A 26314-nucleotide genomic window follows, 5' to 3' on the forward strand; every position below is an offset into this window, starting at 1 on the left:
TATTACTATCTTCTCCATAAACACCGATTGACGAATTTAACAACTTTCTCAATGTCAAATTCTAAGACATTATACGTAAAATTATCGTCGTGGATGAAGTTGGTAAAAAGAAAGAGGATGAAAAAAATATAATAATAAAATTTAAGTAGTTTTTATTTTCAGTCTTTTGGTTCTATAAAGTTGAAACATAAAGTTGTAATTTTATACAACTTTTATATTCATCTACTATAAAGTTGAACAAGAACATTAATGAGTTAAATTTGTGTAACAAGACTATTTAGATGAAAAATTCATTGTTGTTAAGGGAAAAAAAAGAGTTGTGTGTGCATGCAATTATTATTTACGATGCCCTATTATCAAGAGTAGCGAATATAAATGACGATGATAGTTAAAGTTGCATGTCATAGTGTTTACGATTGCATGTCGTAGACTCATATATGTATATAATGATAGTTGCAATTTTTGTTGTCCGTTTTGTTATTCGTTGAGAAGTACCATTAATTAAAGAAGAGGAAAAAAGGATTCCCACTTTGGTGGGGTGGTAAGGTGGTATGGGTGTGAAATGGAGGTCATGGGTTCAATACCCATAGTGTACAAAGAAAAGAAATTAGCTGTTCAAAAAAAAAAAAGAGGAGGAAAAAAGAGAACGAAATTGAGTAACTTTTATTTTTTATTTTGTTTTTCATTCTTTTGGTTCTATAAAGTTTAAACATAAAATTGTAATTTTATACAACTTTTATATTCATTTACTATAAAGTTGAACAAGAACATTAATGAGTTAAATTTGTGTAACAAGATAATTTAGATGAAAAATTCATTGTTGTTAAGTAAAAAAAAAAACGAGTTGCGTGTGCATGCCGTTATTGTTTACGATGCCCTATTATCAAGAGTAGCGAATATAAATGACGATAATAGTTGAAGTTGCATGTAATTAATGTTTACGATTGCATGTAGTAGACTCACATATGTATATGCTGATAGTTGCAATTTTTGTTGCCCGTTTTGTTATTCGTTTTTTTCATTAAATGAGGAATAAATTTTTAGGATTTGCTTCAGGGGTGTTACAGGTTTTTCATTGTCAATAAAGATAACTACTTTCTTTATCAAATTTTAGAAATAACGATTTATGGACTTCCCAATTTTTTGATCAGATTCGGTATGGATTTTGATTGGTTTTTGCCTATTTCAATTCGGTTAACTGGTTTGGAACCGGTTTTGATGGAGAACTCGTTCCAAACCTATGGTTTCAATCGGTTCAACATGGGTTTCTACGTAGTCGGTTACAAACCAACTTAGTTTCGATTCAACTTTATTGCCAGTTAGGTTAACTGGTGTTTTACCAAGGTTCTTACAAGCAAAACAATAATCCCATTACTTCCCTTTTTAGAGATGCATCACACTAGTCCCGTTAACATATTAACATTTCTTATAAAGAATGTTATTAACACAATCATTTACTATTAATCTCCTTATATATTCCTCTCATTATTATTTACTATTTTAACGTTTCTTTATTAAGTTATTAACCATTGATATAATTCTATATTTGGTTGAGATTACATGGCCCACCCCCTTTTCTCTCTAACGCCCTTTAAGAGTACTGATTTGACCGTATGAGTTAGCCTACCCTTCTCAGTCTTACATAGTAGAGGTGCAAACAAGCCGAGCTATTCGTGAACTATTCGAAATCGGCTCGTGAAAAAGCTCGAGCTGAGCTTAAACGAGTTGGCTTGCGAGCCTTAACGAGCCTATCATCTTTATACAGGGTCGAGTTAACGTAAAATAACAAATAATAGTAATAATAAGGGTCGTCTCCAAGAATTTAAATACCTCGACCGAACCAAAATAAAAAGTTTCTTAGGCCATAAACGAAATTTTATATTCGCTAATGTACATAAAAACTTTTTATCGAGCGATTTATTATAAGCAGAAACCATTCTGAGTATGTAATTATCTAATAAACCATTGCAAATAGCCTTATTTTTAACACCAAAAAACATATATAATGTGTTACGCATAAAAAAGTTTGTGCCCCTGAAACTTATGTGCCCCGGTCGATGGTGCGGCTCGCACACCCTCTGAGCCTTTCCTGGTAATAATAATTAACTAATATATATATAATGTTATCAGAAAATAATTATGAATATATAAAAATTAATTAGTAAATAGAAAACGAGCCGAGCTCAAGCTTGAAAAACTACTAACGAGCCGAACTTGAGATTTAGAAATAAAGATTGAAACGATTCGTGCTCGAGCTCGGGCACGGTGTACGTTAAACAAGCCGAGCTTGAGCATAGTCCAGCTTCTATCAATCAATCAATCAATCATACCCAGTAAAATCCCACCGACAGCAGAGCTATAGGTAGGGGTCTGGGGAGGGTGGGATGTAGGCACACCGTAACCCTCTATCCAAAGGAATAAAGAGGTGGCTTCCAGAGAGACCCTCGGCTCTAAGAACATGTGTATGAAGCAAAAAAAGGAAATCAAAGTTTAACAGTTATATAAAAAACTACTACTAATTATATAAAAAAACTACTACTAATTATAATAATATCTCTAGTCCAGCTTCTAGAGATGTACAAACCGGTTTAAAACTTAAAAGTGGTTCTGTTTGGTTAGCAAAAGTCAAAACTCGTTTATGATTGTTTCAGTTTTGGTTTAGGTTTTGATCGGTTCCCGGTTTTGTTAACCTGTTTAGATGAAGAAAATTACAAACTGGTTCCAAACCTACGGTTTCAATCAGTAACAAACCGGCTTTTACATAATCAGTAACAAATCAGCTTTCAATCCGAACCTATGGTTTCAATAAAGATCGAAATGATCCATGCTCGAGCTTGAGCAATGCGTACGTTAAACAAGCCGAGCACGAGTAGAGGTGTACAAACCGGTTTAAAACTCAAAAACGGCTCGGTTTTGTCAACAAAAGTCAAACTAGTTTATGGTTGTTTCAGTTTTAGTTTAGGTTATGTTAATCGATTTTAGTGAAAAAAAATTACAAACCCGGCTCACAAACCTACAGTTTCAATCAATACCAAACCGTCTTTTACATAATTGATTCAGTTAACCAGTTTATTTGCTTACCTCGTTAAATTTAGAAACTTTATTATGCCATACCCGAAATTATTGTCAAAACCAACGGTGAGAACCAAAAATAGTCACCACCACTCACACGGTAAAAACTTACCACACAACCTTATTATTTACCGGCACCAGCCGGTAAACCATTACCACAAACGGTCAAGCGTAAAACTAGATAAACACAAACACAACCAGCCACGTGTCAGTTTCCACCTCATACACTGACTACTTAATAATATAAATACTCGTTTTTAACCCTTCCATCTCCTTCTCTCATAACATAACATTCCAACACATACACACTCTCTCTCTAAAAACCCACTTTCTCTCTGTAGAAATTAACCCCAATTCGACTCTGATTACCCTCCGATTCGCTCAATGGCACCTGCATTAGCCTCCAATTGATCATCGGTATCGTCAATTCCGTTTAATTCCGTTTAATTCCATTCAATTTCGTTCAATTCCGTTCAATTTCGTTCAATTCTGAGGTGTTTTCGTGGCTTAATCAGGTTATTGTTCGATTATTATGGGTTGGATTTGAGGGCTGTTATCGAATTGTGAAATTAGGGTTTCGTTTGGAATTTGGGGATTAGGGTTTTTTTTGTTTGTTATTATTATGGCGATGATATTTGTTGATTTGTTGATTCGTTGATTTGTTGATTTGTGTTAGTGGTTTGATTATCATCTGTGTATTATAAATCGTAGAATAAAAAAAATTGTGAAATTGTGAAATTTTTGGCGGGTCTTTTTTATTATTTTGCCCCCAAAAGTTAGGGTTTTTTTTTTTGGTTTTTTATATTTTCGGTTTTTTATATTTAGGGTTTACAGAAGACGTGATCTTCAAGAAAAGCAAAAAAAAAGTGTAAAAGAAAAAAAAATAAGAAAAAAAATAAAAATTTAGGGTTTGTTATGTCATTTTCTTGGTCTAGGGTGTCGTTGAATTGAATTCGGTTCCGGTTTCGTTGATTAAGTTTCGGGTTTGTTAAGTTTGGCTTCGGTTTCGTTGAGGAGTTTGGTTTCAGTGTAGTTTGGTGTTGTGTTAATAAAGAGTCGTGTTGAAGGCGAAATAGAAGGCGAACGGGTGAACGGGTAAACGGGCGACAAGCGGCGCGCTTTTAACGTTTCGTATCTGGAAAGATATTTTTCCAGGGTTTGTTTTGTCATTTTCTTGGAATAGGGTTTCGTTGAATTAAGTTTTGGTTTCGGTTGTGTTTAGAAAGAGTAGTGTTTACATTGGAATAGAAGGCAAACGGGTAAACGCGCGCGATAAGCTACGCGCATTTATAGTTTCGTATCAGGAAAGATATATTTTCTGGGGTTAATAGAGAATGGCATTGAATTTCTCTCAGCGTCCGATATTTCCGACTCATACGTCGGGAGATAATATTGTTTCACCGCTGAGAATCGTGAACGGGGAGAAAGTGAGTCACGAGTTCGATAAAACCGGTTCACCGGAGTCTGTTTCGAAAGATATTATTGATCTGTTGCCATCGGATCCGTTTGGGATGGATATCGATATTAGTGATATTAGTACTACGTTCACCGCCATTACCGGATGGTTAGGTGATTTAGAGCTTGAGTATAGAGATTACATGAGAAACACATATGTGAATCATAAAGAAGATTACGGGTTGTTTGCGGGTTTTAGTTTGTTTTTAAACAGCGCGATGAAGTTCCAGTCGATCCCAACTGATTTCATGTTCCGTGAGTATGATTGTAACCGTGTAAATGACGGTGGAGAACCGCATGAACCGCACGAGGCGTTTGTACTATCGCTTGGTTATTTGGGAACAAAAGATCTGCTTGCGGTGGAGCGTGTTTGTAAATCTTTGTGTGGTGCGGTCCGTAATGATTCGCTGTTGTGGCGGAATCTTTACATTGATCAGCCATTGAATGAGAGGATTACTGATGATATTCTTGTCGAGTTAACGAACCGTGCTGAGGGTAATCTTCAATGTTTGAGCCTCATTAAATGCCCGAAGATTACGGATGATGGTTTAAAGCGTGTTTTGGAAACGAATCCGAAAATAACCAAGGTAAATACTTGTTTCAAATATTTTGATTTTATATTGTTATATCATATATGGTAATAATAATATCTTGTGTTTTTATATTGTTATATCATATATGGTAATAATATCTTAGTGTTATGTACTTATTCGTCCACGTGGTTTGTCCAAATTTACATTTTTAGTCTAATAGCTTCAAATTTGCGGTTTTGTCCTTGTGGTTTCATTTCACTTGCAATTAAACCCAAATTCATTAACCCCGTTAAGTCTGGTCGTTAAACCCATCTGCGTACCCTTCACGTGAGGGGCAGTTTTGTCCTTTCCCCCCCTCAAATACACCCCAACTTAACGGGGTTAAGTTTAACGACCAAACTGGGGTTTATTTGGGGAGAAAAAGGACAAAAATGCCCCTCACGTGAAGGGTACGCTGATGGGTTTAACGACCAGACTTAACGGGGTTAATGAATTCGGGTTTAATTGCAAGTGAAATGAAACTACAGGGACGAAAACCGCAAATTTGAAACTATTAGACTAAAACCGCATATTTGGACAAACCACAAGGACGCAAACCGCAGTTCACTCTGTTTTTTTATTCTTATCATATATGCTAATAATAATATCTTGTGTTTTAAATGTAGTTATTCATTCCTGGATGCACACGGCTGAGTATCGAGGGTATCTTGAATAACCTGAAGGCGTTTAACTCGAATACCGAAACTGTCGGTATAAAGCAAATAAAAACAGGTGGATTTTATGGGATAACATTAGATCATTATAAAGTGTTGAGTAACTTGTTGGGAATAGAGAAAACTAGTCATGTTCCGAATTATTATCACCGGGCAAACTCGTGTCATCCGTGTGATGATGAGCGCACGTTAGACGTTGAAATCTGCCCGAGATGTGAGAATCTGAGGCTCGTGTATGACTGTCCGGCTGGCGGGTGTCAACCGAAAGAGCAGTGTAGGGCTTGCATAATATGCATTCCTAGGTGTGCGGAATGTGGGCGGTGTGTACATAATAGTGAGTATGAGGAGACGTTTTCGTTGGAGTATCTTTGTTCGGAATGTTTGAAACAGTTGCCGATGTGTGAAGAGCCGCGTGGGTAGGTTGGTGGGGCCGCGTGTGATTGAAAGACGAAAAAGGCTGCCTCGGTTTGTTGGTCGGTCGAATATGAAAAAAGACGAAAAAGAAAAGTAACGAAAATATGTTTAAAGTGGGGGGGGGGTCGGGATTGCACGCTTGCATGCACGTCGTTAGATTTGTGGGGTCGGTCATGGTTAACGTTTTTGTTCGGGTCAGGATTGCACGCTTGCATGCGTGTCGTTAGGTTTGCGGGTCAGTGATGGTTGGTGGGGCCCGCATTTGGTTGAAAGATGAAAAAGGCTGCGTCGGTCGGTTTGTTATGTTAACGAGTCCCCTATCGGTTTGTCGGTCGGTCGAATATGAAAAAAAGACGAAAAAGAAAAGTAACGAAAATATGTTTTAAATGAGGGGGTCGGGATTGCACGCTTGCATGTGCGTCGTTAGATTTGTGGGGTTAGTCATGGTTAAAGCATGCGTGTCGTTAGGTTTGCGGATCAGTGATGACTGATGACATGGTTAAAGTTGGTGTTCGGGGGTCGGGTTAGTGCTTGTTTACATGATTTACATGAAGAGATGGTCAATGTGGAAGTGGTCTGGGTTCATGATGGTTCAACCTTTGTTGACGACTAAAGCGACAAGTGATGATGAGCTTGGTTGGGGCTCATTAGGTTTATGCGTGTCCGGGTCTGGTACGAGACTGACCCGGATCATGACCGGGCTTACTACGTGGGTGGCCTGGTTCACTGTGTTTTGTGTTGATGTTGCATTTGTGTCTTTTTTTTTTTTTTTACCAATGTTTGTTTTTGTTATGTGACTGTGAAGACTTGTATTTTGTTATATTACATGAAGAGATGGTCAATGTGGAAGTGGTTCGGGTTCATGATGGTTCAACCTTTGTTGACGACTAAAGCAACAAGTGATGATTAGCTTGGTTGGGGCTCATTAGGTTTATGCGTGTCCGGGTCTGGTACGAGACTGACCCGGATCATGACCGGGCTTACGACGTGGGTGGCCTGGTTCACTGTGTTTTGTGTTGATGTTGCATTTGTGTCTTTTTTTTGTATTTTACCAATGTTTGTTTTTGTTATATAACTGTAAAGACTTGTATTTTGTTATATGCATTTTATCGAGCCGGGGGTCTCACCGGAAGCAGCTTCTCTATTCTTATGGGGTAGAGGTAAGGCTGTCTACATCTTACCCTTCTCAGACCCTATCATAACTTTGCTATTGGTGGGATATACTGAGTACGATGATGATGATGTTGGTACTTTTAGTTTGGTGATTTGAATACAATAGTTAAATGGGGTGCAAGTTTCTTACATCACAAATGATGTAAAAGAAACCCGGTTTGGACCCGCTGACCCGTTTTATAACTTGACTCGCTTCAACGTAAAAAATTGGTTTGTGTCGACCCAGTTTGGACTCAAACCTAACCCGCGAGTTCATACACAAGTTTGTAGTCTCCTCTTGAACTGGTTTGGAACCGACTTGATTTAGAAAACTAACCTGTAAAGCTCGAGCTCGGCTTGTTTCATGATTTTAAAAGCATGCTTTTAAAACATTTTTTTTTTCGAAACGGTTTCAATTTGGTGTAAAGCTCTTTGCATCGCAATGTCTATTGTGTCTGCTTGACATTTGATAAGTGGAGACAAATTAGGGGTGTACACTCTTGCATCTAAACTAAGGGCGAAAACGAGTAGAGCTGCTCGCGAGCTACTCAAGATCGGATTGTGAAGAGGCTCGATCGAGCCGAGCTTAAACAATCTCATGCTTGAGCTTAAAAGTAAGCTCGTCTAATAAACGAGTCCGAACCCGAGCTTTACTTATCAAGCTTGAGCCGGGCTAGTGAGTCTAAATGAGAGCCATTTATACAACTTTTATAATATATATGCTAAATGTTTTGAAAAAATAACTAAATAACATGTATTATGTTATATATAAAATTATAATTTGAAAAAAAAAACTAATTATAAATTTAAAAAATTAATTGTTTTATAGTGAGTGAGCTGAGCCCAATTCGTGCTCGAGCTTGAAAAAACTATGAAACAAGTCGAGCTCCAAATCTGTGTAAGTTAAACGAGTCAAGCCCGAGCCTGGTCAAGCTCAGGCTCGGCTCGGCTCGGCTCGGCTTGTTTACACCTCTATCTAAACCGGCTCCCAACCCAATCATTTCGGTCCAAACTAGTTTTGACCAAACACTGACCAACCAATATAGGTTTCTAACCGAACCAATTTGGGCATCTAAGCCGAGTAGTACATGTCTACTTGAAAGTTGATTTGATAGACCAAATTATGAGTGCATGCAAATAATGAAAGACAAGTTATATATTATTTTTTTATTGTGGTACACGAGTACAAATATTTGGAGACATCATCACGGCTTTGTTGACCATGTTGGCTTTCATGTGATCAATTGAGTACATTATGTGACAATGTATCATTTCACGTGACATGTACAATGTTATTTTGTTCTTAGAATGGCAAAATGGGCAAGACAACTAATATTCTATAGGTTTTTATATTCTAGTTTCTAACCGTTTTAACTTTTGATTGAGTTTAAGAGTCGGTAAAACAGGAACACGAGAATGGATAACTTTTGTACTGGGTTCATGTCTGAAATTTTAAGTGTCCAAAACGAGTATAGAAAATGAGTCTCATATAAATTTTTACGGCCCAATTTCAATTGTTATTGGGCCTTTTTCCATTTTTTTTGCTCAAGTAAACATAAATAGAAAACACTCTTTTTTCCCGGTTAATTTGGCCCAATTAAACATAAACAAGCTAAAATAGGCCCTTTTTCATTTTTTTTGGCTCAATTTCATTTGTTAATTGTTAATGTTTAAAAAAACGGTATATGTGCGCGTATAATTTTTATTTTTTAATTTTGTGCCTCGGAGCTCGGACGGAAACCAAGTCTTAAGACCTAAATGGTTGTTGAGCCCATATCTAGGTCTGGTGGTTTTTTTCATAGTTAAATATTTTATCTTAACCTAGTAACCTATTAGTCCTTTTAAACATAAAACATAACCCAAAAAATATATGTGTTACCAAACATTTCAGTATATCTCATTCATATGGTAAGGTGCAAAAGAATGCGACGATGACAAACATTTTCTCTATCTCAAAGATAACAACTCCAATACTTTTGAAGTGAATTTGTGGTAATTCAAACAGCATAAACTTATTTATATGCAAGGTTACATATCATTTCACACCAAGAGTAACAAGATTGTCTTCGAGATTTCGTGGACCCAAAACGAGTATAGAAAATAGATCTTACATAAATTTTCTTTGGCTCAATTTCACTTGCTACCAGACCCTTTTTTTAGTTTTTTCGGCTCAATTTAACATAAACAAGCTAAACAAAGCTCTTTTTTAAGTTAATTTGGCTTAATTAAACTAAACATAAACAAACTAAAATAGGTCCTTTTTCATTTATATTTTTTTGCCCAAATTCATCTGTTAATGCTTAGATTTTGTTCCCAGTACCGAAACCATGTCCTAAACGATCGCCAAGACCAAGCAGGAATCTGGGCGACCCCAAATTAGGTAATTTTAAACCCGTCAAGAATAACCGATCTCAAACAACATATTTTTACTATGAAATAAACAGATAAAACTAAATCACAATGATGAAGAAAGCATAGAATACAAATAAAACAATTACAGTGGTCGCATGTGTACAGAAATAATGCAAGATGTACAAGTTTTCAAAGGAGATTAAGCGTTAGTCTTTATGATATTAATAGATGATCATAATAGAAGAGCATCAAGGATCCGTGGCGCAATGGTAGCGCGTCTGACTCCAGATCAGAAGGTTTGCCTGTTCGATTCACGTCGGGTTCAAATCAGTTGAACGTTCCAATATGTTTTGTTTATTTTTTTCTTTTCAAATAATATCCTTGTTATAATAACTTTAATTTAATACCTTACAATAGAAAGGAAAGACAGACTGTTTGAAATTTCGTATTTACAGATATGGTATTCACTAAAGTTGCCATGTGATTTCGTCATTTCACCATTTATGTTTTGTGGCTAGAATTACTATTTCTGAATTAGTGAAGCCATTAATCGAACCAAAAGTTCGCAAATTGTTTGACGGTAAGTTCATTCATTTTTGTTTATATCATAAACAGACGGGCATGAATAAAGTTTTTTGTTCATTTAATTAAAGGAACAAAACTAAAGGAACGAACATTATCACACGTTATGTTTGTGCATTTATGTTAGCGAACGTTGGTTTATGTTTGTTTATTTGCATTCAGTTATATTTGTTCACTTATGTTTCTTTAAATTTTAATAAATACATAAGTAGTTATATTTGTATAAATATAAACATGAAATGAAGTGTTTAAATTATATGTAGTGTCTTGATCAAGAATTTTTTTAATGAATGGGCATGAACAAAAAAAAATGTTCGATTGTGTATTAGTATTCGTATTTGGTTAAAGTTAAATGAACGAATATGAACATGTTCGTGTTCGTTCAGTTCGTTTCCATGCCTAACTTTCAATCCAAGTTAATGGTACCACACTACCACTATATATTATTTAATAGTATATATTAACGAGTAACCCCGGGTTCATTTACATGCCTAACCGTTAATTACTCAACGAATATTCCCCGAGTACTTATAGCCTAGGCCGAGTACTCAGTGAGTCGTTCCTGGGTATTTCCCGACTAAGACTGAGTAGTCACAACTCCCAGACTAGACCGAGCTGACAGCGTCTGGCGACCTATACAACCATGCTTACATCATATATGGTTTCACATTATTTTTTATGCTCATGTCAAAAAAGTTGCATCAATAAATATAACACCTACAATTCAAAACATGTCTTTCTTAAGATTTCCTCATGTAAAGGTAGTGTTGTTTTGGCCTTTTAAGGATAAACCTAGCCATAGATTTATTTGTCTTTCAGAGTATTGGAAAGGGCATGAGAAGTGGTTTATTGGAACCTATGTGTCCCAAACTCCATGTGCATTATGGTCCATGTAACTTGTCACTCACTAGACATAATGCTTTTAAAGTATTTTGTTATTTCATGAGATACATGTAGCATTACTACAGAGATTTAAGATGACTTGTGCCACTAGTAGAAATATACCTCTATATGTACTAGCCATTTTTTTTTCAAGCTATTTCGAATATACTAGTCATTTTCTGTCACACTTCTCCCTGTTTGATAAAGTACTACTATACATAGTTGTATTTGTTGGATTTAATGGTCGGTTCGGGTCAAGTCAACGCGACCGACCCGAATGTGATAAAGTACTACTATACATAGTTGTATTTGTTGGATTTAATGGTCGGTTCGGGTCAAGTCAACGCGACCGACCCGAATGTGACCCGGACTGAGTTATACTGGGGGTGACGAGATAATGGCCTACTTAAATGTTAATTAGGCCCGACACAATAAATTAGGTGGACTGGATATTAATTAAAGGCTTTGTTTGGTTTATTGGGCTCAAGCCCAAATTGGTTTAATTTGATTAAACCCTAATAAAGTTTCTATATATAGTATAAGATTTTATAATTAAGACAACCACAACAAACCCTAGCCCCATATTATCTTATTACAGCCGCCACCACCGCCGGCCGCGCCTCCATCTTCTCCGGTCTTTGGACATCACACACCACCATCTCAACCACTCATAAGTTGCTGGTGCTGCTTCTTGTCCGTCTGTCTGCAGTCGCTGCTGTTGTTTGTCGCTGCCGGAGAACCGCCGGAAAAACGTGGCAGCCACCGGACCACCACAGCTTGTTGTTTCTCCACTGCTGTTGTTGTTCTGCTCTACCACCAGCTGCCCGCCGCCGTTATTTGTTGTTCCAGGCTTCCGTCGCCACACCGTCGTAGTCAGCCGGAGCGCCGCCGCTGTCTGCAACCACCAACAGCTGTCGGATTTGCTTGGTGTTTTTGATTGTGTCATCCAGCTCATCTCGTTATCCTTCGGTGCCTTCCCGGTTTCGATAACCGAGGTATATCGACAAACTAGATCTATGGTTGATTTATTTATGTTTTATCATACTCGTATGAGAGTTGTAATCGGATCCGGGTTTTGGGTTTTCGGTTTTGGTTCGGGTTAATCGTTTGATCGTTCCGCTGCGTTTATATAGTTCGTTTATATATCCATGTTTATTAATATTGATTAATAACTATTGAAACGAAATAATTACTAAAACGGGTTTAAAAGGTTTATCCGTTTTCGTTCCGAACCACCGTTGAAACCCAACAGTGGTATCAGAGCCGCGGTTACAACGTACGAGTCGATCCCGGTTCGTTTAAAACCGGATATACATCTTAAACTTTAAATCGTTTAAAGTTTATAGATCTAGTTTTATTTTCGGGTGATTTTGAGTTGGTCAAAGTTTTGTTTATTTTATTTGACCAAGTCAAAACGATCCGAAATTCGTTTATTTTAAATATGTAAATCCGGCCCTGACCTATGTGTTTGTTTGGTTGTGTTTGGTGTTTGAGCTTGTTTTGGCCATATGGTTGGTTCAAAAGTTGTAAACGGTTATTATTTATTTTTCGGTTTTCTTTTGGCCATAAAGGTGGTTCAAATTTGTAATAGGGCAAATAATTGTTAGTTTATAAATTTGTAATTAAGAAGACGCGAAGATAACCGAGGACGAGCTCAAGGATTTCTTGGAGTTAGTGGGAGTTCGGACGAGATGACGGGATGCACGGAGAATTCCATCCTTGTGGTTGTTTGTGTTGTGAACCCCTTGACCCGATCGGTCTCCCTAATTGGCTCTAGCGAGACCGATCACCTTTTGGCCATAAGGATTTACATATTATTTGCTATTGTGGTTGCTTGGATTGTTTATAACAGGATTATAATATCACCGACCTAATACCAAATAAATTTGAAAATAAACATTTTATTAACCAATTATGTTTTGCAAATTATAAACGTTTTGATTTCCAAAACTAATAACTTAATAGATTTCTATTAACTTAAAATTGGTTAGTCATATCGCGACAAACTTAGTTTTTAATAGGTTATTTAAAACTAAGTGTCATGAGAGATGAAAGGGTTCATCTATTCGTCCCGTTAATAAATACAGTAAAATTTGACTTTTACTCTATTTGGTAAATTTTAAAAATTAATCCCAATTTAAAACCAATAGTTTATGCCAATCCTACTACAAGTCACACTTGAGGCATACTGCGAAATTTCGAGTGTTTGGAGCTACATCACCGCACTTGTTTTCTAGCCTATCCCATCAAGGTGAAAGCGCTTCGTTGACACATCCGACCCTTTCACACGTCACGGTACCAGGACAACTATTATTTTACTCTCCTGTTACGTGCTAAAGCTGTCTGGAGACTTAAAGTGGGCAAAGATGAGGCTAAACGTATATATACAGACAATCGTTGTCTCTATAGGCCTCATAACCGAGAGTTGTGCTCTATTCACAATTGACAATCGTTGTCGGTCTGCCTAACCACTTATTAATGTTGTGTGCTACAGCTGCCTTTAATAACTGGAAGCCAGATTCTCATACTCCTAATTAATTAATGTTATTGGGTCATTAATAATAGGACTACAACGTCAAAAATACTAATTAAATTTACTTTTGCTTAATTAATCAGATGTCGTCAAACGAAATCTCACCCTACGCCCTTAAGACTATCCTTGAGAGGGATAAACTGAACGGTACCAACTTCATCGAATGGCACCGCAACTTGAGACTTGTTCTAACCATGGCAAAGCGCCTGTATGTTCTCGATGGACCTGTTCCAACCGAGCCTGAAAACAACACAGCCGTTGCACGAAAAGTCCTTGACAAGCATAAGGATGACTCGGCTGAGGTCTCCTGTATTATGCTAGCCACCATGACTTTTGAGCTTGCTAAAGGCTTGGAAGACTTTGGTGCCTATGAGATGCTTGAGCAACTCAAGGGCATGTTCCAGAAAAAAGCCCGTCAAGAACGTTTCGACACCATGAAACAACTCATAAGTTGCAAGATGGCAGAAGGTTCTCCCGTCAGTGCGCATGTTCTTAAGATGAAGGGGCACATCGATCAGCTCAAAAAACTTGATTATCTCATGCCTGATGAAATGGCATCTGATTTCATTCTCAACTCTCTCCCCAAATCATACGACCAGTTCGTAATGAATTTCAACATGAATGGTTGGGTGAAGACAGTGCCGGAGCTTCATAACATGCTTAAGACGGCTGAGATGAACATTCCTTCTAGGACCAATCAAGTTCTAATGATTCGATCTGCTGGTGTCAAGAAGCCAAAACCAAAGAATCAGGGTTTTAAGGGAAAAGACAAGAAGAAAGTTATTGTTGCTGCCAAGGTTGCCACCAACACTAACAAGATAGTTGCAAAGCCAAAGCTGCCGCCCTTTGAGGAGCGTAAGTGCTACAAATGCAACCAAATGGGGCACTGGATGAGAAACTGCCCCGAATACCTTGCTGAGATCAAGAAGAAGAGAGCCAATGGTGAAGGCTCTTCTGGAGGTATTTCCATATACGTTATTGAACTTTTCACTGTCTCTAGCAAAACATGGGTATTTGATACCGGATGTGGTTACCACATCGTTAATGTCTTGCAGGAGCCTGAGAAGTGGAGGAAACTTAATAAAGGCAGCATGGAACTCATCATTGGAGATGGGAAGAGAGTACCAGTTCTGGCAACTGGAGTATTTCATTTTACTTGTCCATCTGGCCTAGTTTTTCCTTTAAATAATTGTTTGTATGCTCCTGGCTTGACCAGAAACATCATTTCAGTTTCTTTGTTGTTTGAACAAGGATTTAAGTATGTTCTTAATGGCATGGCTATTTCTGCTTACTTAAATGATATCTTTTATTTTGAGGCTAAACCTCGAAATGGTATTTATGAGATTGATGTTCAACCTGACAATAACGTATATCATCTTTCAAAACGTATCAAGACTAGCATCAATGATACTTTTCTATGGCATTGCCGACTTGGCCACATAAGCAAGGCAAGAGTTAAAAGGCTCCAATCCGAAGGGAATATTGAATCCACAGGACCGGACTCTTTTGACGATTGTGAATCTTGCTTAGCTGACAAACTCGCCAAAGACTCCTTCACTAGTAAAAGTGAACGAGCAAGTGATATGTTAGGACTCATACATACTGATGTATGTGGACCTTTCAGAACCATGACTAGAAACCATGAAAGATACTTCGTTTCTTTTATCGACGATTATAGTCGATACGCTTATGTGTATCTTATGAAACACAAGCACGAAACTTTTGAAAAGTTCAAAGAGTTTCAAAGCGAAGCGGAAAAACAACTTGATAAAACCATTAAGATACTTCGATCAGATCGAGGTGGAGAGTATCTCAGCTCAGAGTTCATCACTCATCTAAAAGAGCATGGAATTGTTTCACAGCTCACTCCACCTGGCACACCCCAACTTAATGGCGTGAGCGAGATGAGGAATCGAACTTTTCTAAACATGGTTCGATCGATGATGTGTAGAACTAACTTGCCTCACTCCTTTTGGGGATACGCCCTTATGACCGCCGCCCGCATTGTCAATTTAGCTCCAACTAAGAAGATAGACAAAACACCATATGAGATATGGCATAAGGGAAAGAAGCCCAAATTGTCTTATCTTAGAGTATGGGGATGTGATGCTTATATCACGAGTGAGTCTGATGACAAACTTGATCCCCGCGGCGAAAAAGTTATTTTCGTCGGATACTATTATAAAAGCGGTTATTACTTCTTTCATCCTGAAACAAATACGATTTCTGCCAGGAGGAAAGGCCACTTCCTTGAGAAGAAATTTCTCAATCGAGGAACTGGAGATAACATTGTCGATCTTGAAGAAATTCAAGATCCACAACCAACCGCTGAAGAAGTTGGAGAGTCTGATCAACAAGTTGTTGTTGCTGATACGTCAGACGTGAACACAAGCGTTCGCAGAAGTAGTAGGACTCCCGTACCAAATTCTAGATACTTATGTCATCTAGATGGTACCGAAGTCTTATTAGTAGCCGAGTTTGGGGACGAGCCTACTAACTACAAATCTGCTATCTTGGATCCGAAATCCAAGAAATGGCAAGATTCCATGAACGCAGAGATGCAATCCATGCATGATAACCAAGCTTGGAACTTGGTTGAGCTACCCCCCGATAGTCGGGTAGTACGGAGCAAATGGATTTTCAAGAAGAAAACCGACATGCATGGAAATGTGCAAACCTACAAGGCACGCTAGTCGCGAAAGGTTTCACTCAAACTCAAGGTGTTGACTATGATGAAACTTTTTCGCCCGTTGCCATGACCAAGTCAATTAGGATATTGCTTGCCATTGCTGCATACTATGATTATGAGATATGGCAAATGGATGTCAAAACCGCTTTCCTTAATGGACATCTTTCTAAAGATGTCTATATGGTTCAGCCTGAAGGTTTTGTCGATCCAAAATATCCTAATAAGGTTTGCAAATTGAACAAGTCCATTTATGGGCTTAAGCAGGCATCTCGAAGCTGGAATCTTCACTTTGACGAGAAAATCAAAGAGTTTGGTTTTGTCAAAAATGAAGATGAACCTTGTGTTTACAGAAAGGCTAGTGAGAGCACTATATCATTCCTCATCTTGTATGTGGATGACATACTGATCATTGGAAACAACATTCCTATGCTTAAGGAAGTTAAGCAATGGTTGGAATCTTGTTTTGCAATGAAAGATCTTGGAGAAGCCGCATATATTCTGGGAATAAAGATCTATAGAGATAGATCTAAGCGGATTCTAAGGCTAAGTCAAAGTACTTACATAGACAAAGTAATGACACGCTTCTCAATGGAAAACTCCAAGAAAGGAGCAGTTCCAATTACTAAGGGAACCGTGTTGAGCAAATCGCAATCTCCGGCAACGGACATTGAATCTGAACGTATGCAAGCAATTCCATATGCTTCTGCGGTTGGCTCTATCATGTATGCTATGTTGTGTACTAGACCTGACGTCTCGTATGCCTTGAGTATGACTAGTCGTTTTCAACAAAGTCCTGGCATTGCCCATTGGACTGCTGTGAAGAACATTCTAAGGTACTTGAATAGGACCAAAGACATGTTCTTGGTGTTTGGGGGAGTGGAAGAGGAGCTCACTGTAAAGTGTTACACTGATGCTAGCTTCCAGACTGACCGAGATGATTCTCGCTCACAGTCAGGTTTCGTTTTCACTCTCAATGGAGGAGCTATTTATTGGAAAAGCTCCAAGCAGAGTGTAGTAGCGGATTCTACCACCGAATCCAAATATATAGCTGCATCAGATGCTGCTAAGGAGGCTGCTTGGATGAAGAAGTTCATCACCGATCTCGATATGGTTCCGAGTATTCACAAACCAATCGAGATATTCTGTGATAACACAGGTGTTATTGCTCAAGCCAAAGAGCCAAGGTCTCATCACAGAACCAAGCACATTCTAAGGAAGTTCCATTTTATTCGGGAAATATTGGAACGAGGTGACATCGTGATAAGCAAAGTAGACACAGATCAAAATTTAGCTGACCCGTTCACTAAGCCGATGACTCAGGACAAGCATGATCAGCATAGAGATGCTATCGGGCTTAGACTTGCTAGTGATTTATTTTGATTTAGTATTTGGATGTATGAACATTTAATCAGTTGTACTTTTCTGTTCACTTTTGATTTAATAGTTAAATGCAAACGTTGAATAATACAACTGTGTTCATTTTAATACGTTTAATCCGTGAATATTGTATTCTAAATTATCCGTAGTCGGTCAGACTCGTGGGAGCGATTCTGAATTAAGACTATTCTGACTTTGGACTCAAGCAGTTGACTTCCAAACTCACAGACCTCATTATGAATGACGCTGGATGTAACTCACATCAAATCATCCTCATGGATCTTGATCATAAGATGTTTGTTAATAGTATGCTGATTTAATATCCTTATACCTGAGATACATATTAGAACTTTCGTTTACCGAGGAATATTCTTTGATCATGTCAACCGCTGTTGCGTAACTGCCAGCCATAAAGGCATTGGTTGGGAATGTTCTGGAGTTCAGTGGGAGTTGTATGTAGTCAAGATGGGATTATGTACTCTTACATTTAAATGTAACAGTTAGACATATTGGCGCCCTCGTTGATTCAAACTGGTAAAGTGTGAGGCCTCACCCAAACTAACTGTGTGTTTGATTGGACCACCTTGACTCTATATCGAGAATTACAATAATTGAACGTCATATGAGATTGATTTGATCCATGTCTCATTATTTAATTAATGTCTTATACAGAAATGATAGATGACAACGATTACTATAAATTCATTATCTTACAACAAGGTATTCCAAGATACTTTGATTATGGATTTAAAATGTCATATTCAGTTGGGGACAGCTATGTGTAGCTAGATCGCCTCTGGCTGTCAGCGTTATTATACTTGACCCAAATTCGTCCAAGTGGGAGACTGTTGGATTTAATGGTCGGTTCGGGTCAAGTCAATGCGACCGACCCGAATGTGACCCGGACTGAGTTACACCGGGGGTGACGAGATAATGGCATACTTAAATGTTAATTAGGCCCGACACAATAAATTAGGTGGACTGGATATTAATTAAAGGCTTTGTTTGGTTTATTGGGCTCAAGCCCAAATTGGTTTAATTTGATTAAACCCTAATAAACTTTCTATATATAGTATAAGATTTTATAATTAAGACAACCACAACAAACCCTAGCCCCATATTATCCTATTACAGCCGCCACCACCTCCGTCGTTTTTCCGGCCATCGGAAAAACGCGCCTCCATCTTCTCCGGTCTTTGGACATCACACACCACCATCTCAACCACTCATAAGTTGCTGGTGCTGCTTCTTGTCCGTCTGTCTGCAGCCGCTGCTGTTGTTTGTCGTTGCCGGAGAACCGCCGGAAAAACGTGGCAGCCACCGGACCACCACAGCTTGTTGTTTCTCCACTGCTGTTGTTGTTCTGCTGTACCACCAGCTGCCCGCCGCCGTTATTTGTTGTTCCAGGCTTCCGTCGCCGCACCGTCGTAGTCCGTCGGAGCGTCGCCGCTGTCTGCAACCACCAACAGCCGCCGGATTTGCTTGGTGTTTTTGATTGTGTCATCTAGCTCATCTCGTTATCCTTCGGTGTCTTCCCGGTTTCGATAACCGAGGTATATCGACAAACTAGATCTATGGTTGATTTATTTATGTTTTATCGTACTCGTATGAGAGTTGTAATCGGATCCGGGTTTTGGGTTTTTGGTTTTGGTTCGGGTTAATCGTTTGATCGTTCCGCTGCGTTTTTATAGTTCGTTTATATATCCATGTTTATTAATATTGATTAATAACTATTGAAATGAAATAATTACTAAAACGGGTTTAAAAGGTTTATCCGTTTTCGTTCCGAACCACCGTTGAAACCCAACAGTATTAATACATATGGAATATTTATCCTCAACTCTTATCAATAATGTAATCTCGTTTTAAACCTTTCTCAACCAAGAATTTAACCATGTCGATAGTAAGTCAATCCTAATACCTTGTATCATATATATCAACATGATTAACATCAACTTCATTTTCATCAATTTAGCATCATCATAACGATCTACATCAATACTAGCATAATCAAACACGATCTCCATCTACCTTCATGTTATTATATAAGAACACAACATTATAATATTGTTCGATTAAAGGTGACTTCATGTTATTATATAAGAAAACTTTCTTTTACATCTTAGAGTATCATTTTTGTTAGCATATAGAAATTGGCGTTTTTATAATAAGAGAAGTCATATAAATGGAGTCTAATTATTATCTTGGATTGTAATTTGTATCTTAAACTTTTTTTGTAAGGCCCCGTTGCCGGTGCCCCACATGTGGTGTTGGATTTACTCAATAAACGCAGTTCTAAATATTATAGTTAACTAAAACATTCGCGGAATATAAAAACTTTCATAAAATATTTCATAACAACCATATCTTGTCTTAAAACAACATATCGTCTTTCAAAATAAATCAAAGCATTAAACTTAAACTTCTTGAGCATTCCGATGCGAGCCTCTTATTCAATGCCACGTGTCCCCTCAAGCGAGCTGCCTCGTTCTACCCACCTGCGTGCATACTAAAAGTCAGCTACGCTGAGTGAGTTATAGATAATCATACAACATGCAATCGGTTCACATACTTGCACACACGCCCGAAGGGGTGTACATTATTCATACTTACTTGTCTTACGTAACTATCCATCCTATTTAAAGAGCCTTCCGCCCTATAACCTCACAGATATTATAAGGGTCTGGTCCCTAACATCATAGATATTATTAGGGTCTGGTCCCTACCATCACAGATATTATTAGGGTCTGGTCCCTTTTCTACCTGTCTATCTCTTACATTCATTCATAACGTACATACATGTCATTCATATTTCATACATAGCATTATAGCTTGACAGTACGTGCAATATCCGAAAATCGTTCACGTACCGGCAAGCAATCATTCTTACCTTTCACATAATCACATAAGGCATACACTTATCACTTAGGATAAATGTATTAACAATCACGTCGAGTATGCACACAGCCCCGAAAACATAACAAGGAAATGGGCGTAGAAACTCACCTGAATGCGGTTACGTTCACCGTTAATGGTAATCCCTTTCTTCAGTTGCGCACGGCTGACTGTATAATAATTACACATATCAATTAACTACTACAACTCACATTGTATTTCTAGTCTTAGTTATTACCCACAACGAACGGGGGTCCGGGGGGCAGCGCCCCTGGCAGCGGGGTCTAGGGGCCCCAGCCCCTAGCAGGGTCCAAGGGGCAAAGCCCCTGGCTGGGGTCTTGTAAAAATTTTATTTCCATTAACTGTCTTAACACATTTTTTATTAGGATTTTAATTTGTTTTCTAATTCGTTAACTCATTCCTCATAACGAATTAAGTCTGATTTGCTATCCGATTCGTTACCGAACTTAACTTACCCGAACTTAATTGTAAGCGAACTTGTATACCAGCGAAGTTATGTACAAGCGAACTTAGCATTAAGCGAAGTTAACTACAAGCGAACATGTTCAGGAGCGAACTTAGAGTGGCGAAGTTGTTCAGCAACGAACTTAAACCTCAGCGAACTTGGCTTGGCGAACTTAGCTGCAGGCGAGGTTAGCTGCAGGCGAAGTTGCCCAGTCGCCGCCTCTGTTCGATCTTAATCCCCCATAATCATCTCTGTTCTAACATGAAATTCTTGGATATGGTATTTAACTAACCCGCAATCATTCCTATGGTCGTTTTTGGATATGATTCGACCCGAAAACACGTAAAGTTTGGACCTTTAAATTCAAAAACGTTCAATACTAGGTTTAAGGGTTTATTAATCGAGCCGTTTCCATTTTCGGGTTCATTACACTCGTATTTATTATCAAGTTTACAACTTTATGTTTTGTTTATACCCGATCTATTCTAGACTCAAGTTTCAAGGTTAAACGTTAGTAAAAACGTAAACTTTAAGGTAAAGGACATACCTTTAGTGCCCGTTTGGATCTCGTTTAACTTGGTTATGAACTCTAGACCTTGTATATAGCTCGTGTGATAAAGATCTAATACAAGCTAGCGTCCGTTGGGTCTCAAATCCCTCTCGTCTCTCTCTCGGCCGAATATGGTGTAGGATGTGTGTGTTTTTGAGTGTGTAAAGGAATAAGATGGATATAAACGAGGATTTAGGGTTTTAGGGTGGGTTAAGGGGTATTTATATCCCTTAAAGCTCATGGACCTAAGGCCCATTAACCTTTAATCCACCATAATTAATTAAAGCCCATGATCTTTATTAGTACTACTTAATTAATTATTTAGGCCCAATAACTAAACGCGACTTTCTTATATTAAATATGGAAATTTTAGGATGTTACATTTTTTCAAGATTTAGGCACTTCAAATATCTTTTTATATAAATGTGTAAATAGGCTGCTTTAAATGCTAGCAAACTTAACCTTTTTAAAACAATGCATTCATACAAAACACAAAACATCTTTTCTAACTACTATGAAAAATACATTAAACCAATATGAACCGATTCAATATGTCTCTTCATTTTCAAAACATTACTCTCGAGTAAAATAATCATTGACTGATGGCATGATCTGAGAGGTACGACCTCGAACAAACTTTCTTAATCTATGTTCTGCATAGTTTTCACCTTCGGCGTGGTTCTCCAAAATCCCCGCGGCTCTGTTTTCTTTTGTAACCCTAAAACCGGAAACATAAAATTTAGTATAAAATTGTTACTAGATTCAAGATTCTTTTTGTTTGAACAATATCTTAGATATGTAGTTAAAAGTTTTACCTCACATCAGGATTAGTGGATATATTACGTACAAGTTGTGTAGCCATCAGTCCAATAACTCCAACAATCGGTACCATTAAAGGGTAGACCTACACAAGAAATACACTTTGTATAATAAATATTATGCATATAACTGCTTGAAACTTAAAAGAAAAGAAAATCACAAAAAAATGCACAATCTTTTGAAACCGGATCAATAGCCGAACCGACAAGGCAACAATTCATACGATTCAATAGGTCGACCAACCAATGAAAGAAGCGAGTGTGGTGATTCACTAGTTTCTATGGTTTAAAACCATAAGTCCATAAATTTCTATGCTAGGATTATCTAAACCGTCTAACCTTTAAAACAATACACAATAAAAAAATAAACAATAACGAAAAAGTTACCTCGGGTTTTACCCATCTCCGCCAAGACATTTTTAATGACAAAACAAAAGATTTCTTGCTAGAGGTAGAACAATGCAAATTTAAAGATCAAAGAAAACAAAGCTTGTATCCTTGTATTTATAATAATTTTTAGCCATCACCAAAAGTGCACAAAAGTTGAATTGTTTTGGTAGTCATAAATGTGCATTAATCTAGATTCATGGAATTCAATTCATACACGAATTCTATTTTCTCCCTTTGAAACTAATGGTAAACTTCTAGACACGTCTAGAAAAAAATGACGAAAACAATATACACCTAATTGTTTTTTTAACGTCGGAGAATATCACGTGTAAATCTATCTTTTTGAGGCTATGTGCAAGGTTGACTCCTCGACCACTGTGAGACCGTACCCCCCTTGATGCACGAGAACCAGATGAAATCTGTAAACCCTTGTCCCCCGTCAGATTCGAAATCGGGCTTAAAGCCCTGATTCAGCTCTTCACCATGATGTTTTTCGAACTGGCCCAAATGAGAATTGAACATGCGTCTTACCACTAGACCAACTTCTCTCCACATTGCTAGCTGCGTTGTTTTTTATTTTATAAACTAAAATATAAAATAAAAAACATTGTGAGATGGACATATTACGGGTTAATAATCCTAACCTCTTAGAAATGCTTGTTACGATTGTTTCGAAATGTCAAAATATTTACACATATTATGTTACGTACGTGTTGGAAAAATAAATTTCAAGTAACTTGTCTATTGATCCATGTTCATTTGTATTTGTTCACACGACCTTGTGTTTGTAATATGTTTTAATTCTAAGATATTTTGCATAATGCGCACTAAACATACCTTTTTAAACCTTATAATAAAAAACATTTGTACACTAGAAGTAACACGTCTATAGAGTTATTTTAACTACAGCGTCACCAAATAACAAACCTGTAATTGTTTTGTTACAAATCTCGTTTTATAAAATCATAACCGATATTTTTTCGTAATCTTTATAACATAAGGCAAAATAATTTTAAAAGTTTGATATATAAATATATTTATAAAATGAAATTATTAGCTTTTCGATGATGTCAAGTTTCACGCCGGTTTATAGGAATATGTCCAACTACTAAGGTGGTGTTTGTTTTTCCTCAAAAGCTCTTCCAGACCACTTCTGTCTGCGCCGCGCAGACGTTGTGGTCTGCAGTGTGTTTGTTTTTCCGAAGACATTTCATTAAAAAACCTCTGCCCGTCCTCTTCTCCCAGAAGTGTTGTTCATGCTACTTCTAACCTCTTCTCAACTTTTATTTCCCTTAGCTCTCTCAAACCTAAAACCTATACATCTTCTTCTTCAACCCTCAAATCCCGTCAGCCCCTTCCCACCTTTGATTCAGCCGCCACCACCTTGCTCCACCTCGCCGCCGCTCCTCCGCCACCTTCCTCCTGCACTTCCATCCATCCACCGCTGCTACGCCCTGTCTACACAACCCCGCCTCCCACGCTGTTCCTTGCCTCATATTATTCGGCGGCGCCACTGCCTCATATTATTTGGCGGCGACACTGCTGTTGGCGGTGGACCTTCGTCTCCGGTCCCTGGAATCCGTAACCATCCATCCATCCTTCATTGATTGATTGTTTACTTGAGTTTGTATAATTGTCCCCAAATTGATTGATTAGGTTAAATGTTTCAATTTTAGGGTTAGATGGTGTCACAAACTCTGTTCATGTGTGTGATGTTCTCACCAGAAAATGGACCACAAATTTGTTTATATATTTGGTTTTTTTAAGCATTTTTAGTAGGTTTGATTTGTTTATGTTTAGGTTTTGTTGTTGATTAATATTAATTTAGGTTTTGGTTGTTGATTAATGTCAATTGTGGTTTTATTTGATTTGTTAAGAATTTTAATAGGTTTGATTACCATTAGTTTGTTTGGTTCGGTTTGTTTATGAATTATTTGTTTATATCATTCAGAAATAATTTTTAACAGTCTGCAGACGTTAAAAAACAAACAGTCTTTTTCTTGCATGTTGCAGAGGTTTGGTCCACCTCTTCTGCCACAGATCCCTGCAGATGTGGTTCGCAGACTGCAGACATTTTACCACTTAAAAAACAAACACCACCTAAGTATTCTCGTCCACAACTCCAATCTTGCCTTTTGATATTATGTGAGCATTTGACTTCTCAATTTTCTTTTTATTTGACTTTTATATCTTAATTAGGAATATTATTTTTAAATAATTCAAGCTATGCTCTATTGAAAAATAGCAGTCTCAATTTCTTTTTTTGTTGGCGTTGATCTCAACTAGAGGTGCACAAATCGGTTTAAACCTCAAAGTCGGTTCGGTTTGGTCAACAAAAGTCAAAATCAGTTTATGATCGTTTCGGTTCGGGTTGAAGCTGGTTTCTTACAATGTTACGATCGGTTTCGGTTTGGCTTTTTACCGGTTTTGGCCTGCTTCGGTTTGGTTAAACCGGTTTTGACAGAGAAAGTTACAAACCGGTTCCGAACCTATATTTTCAATATGTTCCAAACTGGTTACTACATAATCAATTTCAAACTAGTTCGGTTTTGGTTCGATTATCAGGTCGGTTCGGTTAACCAGTTTGTTTGTCCACCTTTAGTCCCAACTAAATGTGTACTTTTTGCCAACCGTTCGCGGTTCGCGGCTGATGGAGTTAACCGTTCGTTAGTCTATGCTTACATGACATGCCTAGTTGTCAATAAACATCTATGTGGCAACATTACGTGACAATAATTATTTATTTCTTTTTAAGAAAATTGGTTTTAAATAATCTTAACTATGCTCTATTGCCAAAAAAAAACCCAATTAAAGGTGTATTTTTTTCAAACGGCATGCCAGGTGTGCCACGTAAGCAACAACCCAACGGAGTTAACAATTTGTTAGTTGCTAACCGTTGGAAAAAAAACTTTTAGTTATGACCGCCACCAACCAAGTGTGAAGTTGCAAGTTGGACTGTTATTTGCCAATAAAACATATTTGGATGATTTAAAATCAATTTTCCAAAAAAAAATAAAATTCATCCCTTGTTATTGATAATTCTCAAAGTTGAAAACTTTGGTTTTAGTTTCTTTTTCTTGAACGACAACTTTCATTAAACTGACAAACTAACAAAACGTTAGAGAAAACACTTGAGAGTAACCACATACAAATAACATATAGTATACGTAGGCAATATATATGATAGTTAAGTTACTCTTTTAACTTTATTAAACTTTACAATGACTATGAAAGTTTAACGTATTTGCTCACTAATCTTACTAAATTAGATCACCACTTTCATAATCCTATCACAACATAAAGTTGTGAAGAGGTAGGTCCCTGCAAAGCCTAGTTGGACCCGCAAGACACACTTTGAGGTACGTCTGCGCAAAGACTAACTGGTCCCGCAAGACCCACCAGGCTCAGAGATGAAGACCTTATACGCGGTAAGCCAGCTGT

General features: G+C 37.7%; 2 protein-coding genes and 1 non-coding gene across 3 annotated transcripts; 2 read left to right on the forward strand and 1 right to left on the reverse strand.

The window, feature by feature from the left end:
- The first annotated feature begins 4359 nt into the window (after positions 1–4359).
- LOC143551469 (F-box protein SKIP14-like) lies at positions 4360–6228 on the forward strand. The gene is made up of 2 exons (XM_077041894.1): positions 4360–5114; positions 5726–6228. Exons 1-2 carry the CDS (start codon positions 4407–4409, stop codon positions 6191–6193), a joined length of 1176 nt encoding a protein of 391 aa, XP_076898009.1. The 5' UTR covers positions 4360–4406; the 3' UTR covers positions 6194–6228.
- A 3715-nt stretch (positions 6229–9943) lies between these two features.
- TRNAW-CCA (transfer RNA tryptophan (anticodon CCA)) lies at positions 9944–10016 on the forward strand. Its single transcript has one exon. It is a non-coding gene; the product is annotated as a tRNA-Trp (tRNA).
- Positions 10017–22191: 12175 nt separating this feature from the next.
- LOC143551470 (uncharacterized) lies at positions 22192–23130 on the reverse strand. The gene is made up of 3 exons (XM_077041895.1): positions 22871–23130; positions 22481–22569; positions 22192–22383 (listed from the first exon to the last, which is right to left on the reverse strand). Exons 1-3 carry the CDS (start codon positions 22898–22900, stop codon positions 22239–22241), a joined length of 264 nt encoding a protein of 87 aa, XP_076898010.1. The 5' UTR covers positions 22901–23130; the 3' UTR covers positions 22192–22238.
- Positions 23131–26314: the final 3184 nt, after the last annotated feature.

This window comes from Bidens hawaiensis, unplaced genomic scaffold, assembly GCF_021521415.1.
Source record: "Bidens hawaiensis isolate Kalapana, Puna unplaced genomic scaffold, B.hawaiensis_p1.1 tig00016458_1, whole genome shotgun sequence".
Lineage (NCBI taxonomy): Eukaryota > Viridiplantae > Streptophyta > Magnoliopsida > Asterales > Asteraceae > Bidens > Bidens hawaiensis.

Excerpts from the sequence above, each read along its gene's own strand:
- LOC143551469 (XM_077041894.1), top strand. The coding sequence starts at position 4,407 with ATGGCATTGAATTTCTCTCAGCGTCCGATATTTCCGACTCATACGTCG. Across the intron at positions 5,115-5,725 it reads CGAATCCGAAAATAACCAAG|TTATTCATTCCTGGATGCAC; the intron begins GTAAATACTTGT and ends TTTTAAATGTAG.
- LOC143551470 (XM_077041895.1), bottom strand. The coding sequence starts at position 22,900 with ATGTCTTGGCGGAGATGGGTAAAACCCGAG. Across the intron at positions 22,570-22,870 it reads GGAGATGGGTAAAACCCGAG|GTCTACCCTTTAATGGTACC; the intron begins GTAACTTTTTCG and ends TTTCTTGTGTAG. Across the intron at positions 22,384-22,480 it reads TCCACTAATCCTGATGTGAG|GGTTACAAAAGAAAACAGAG; the intron begins GTAAAACTTTTA and ends TTCCGGTTTTAG.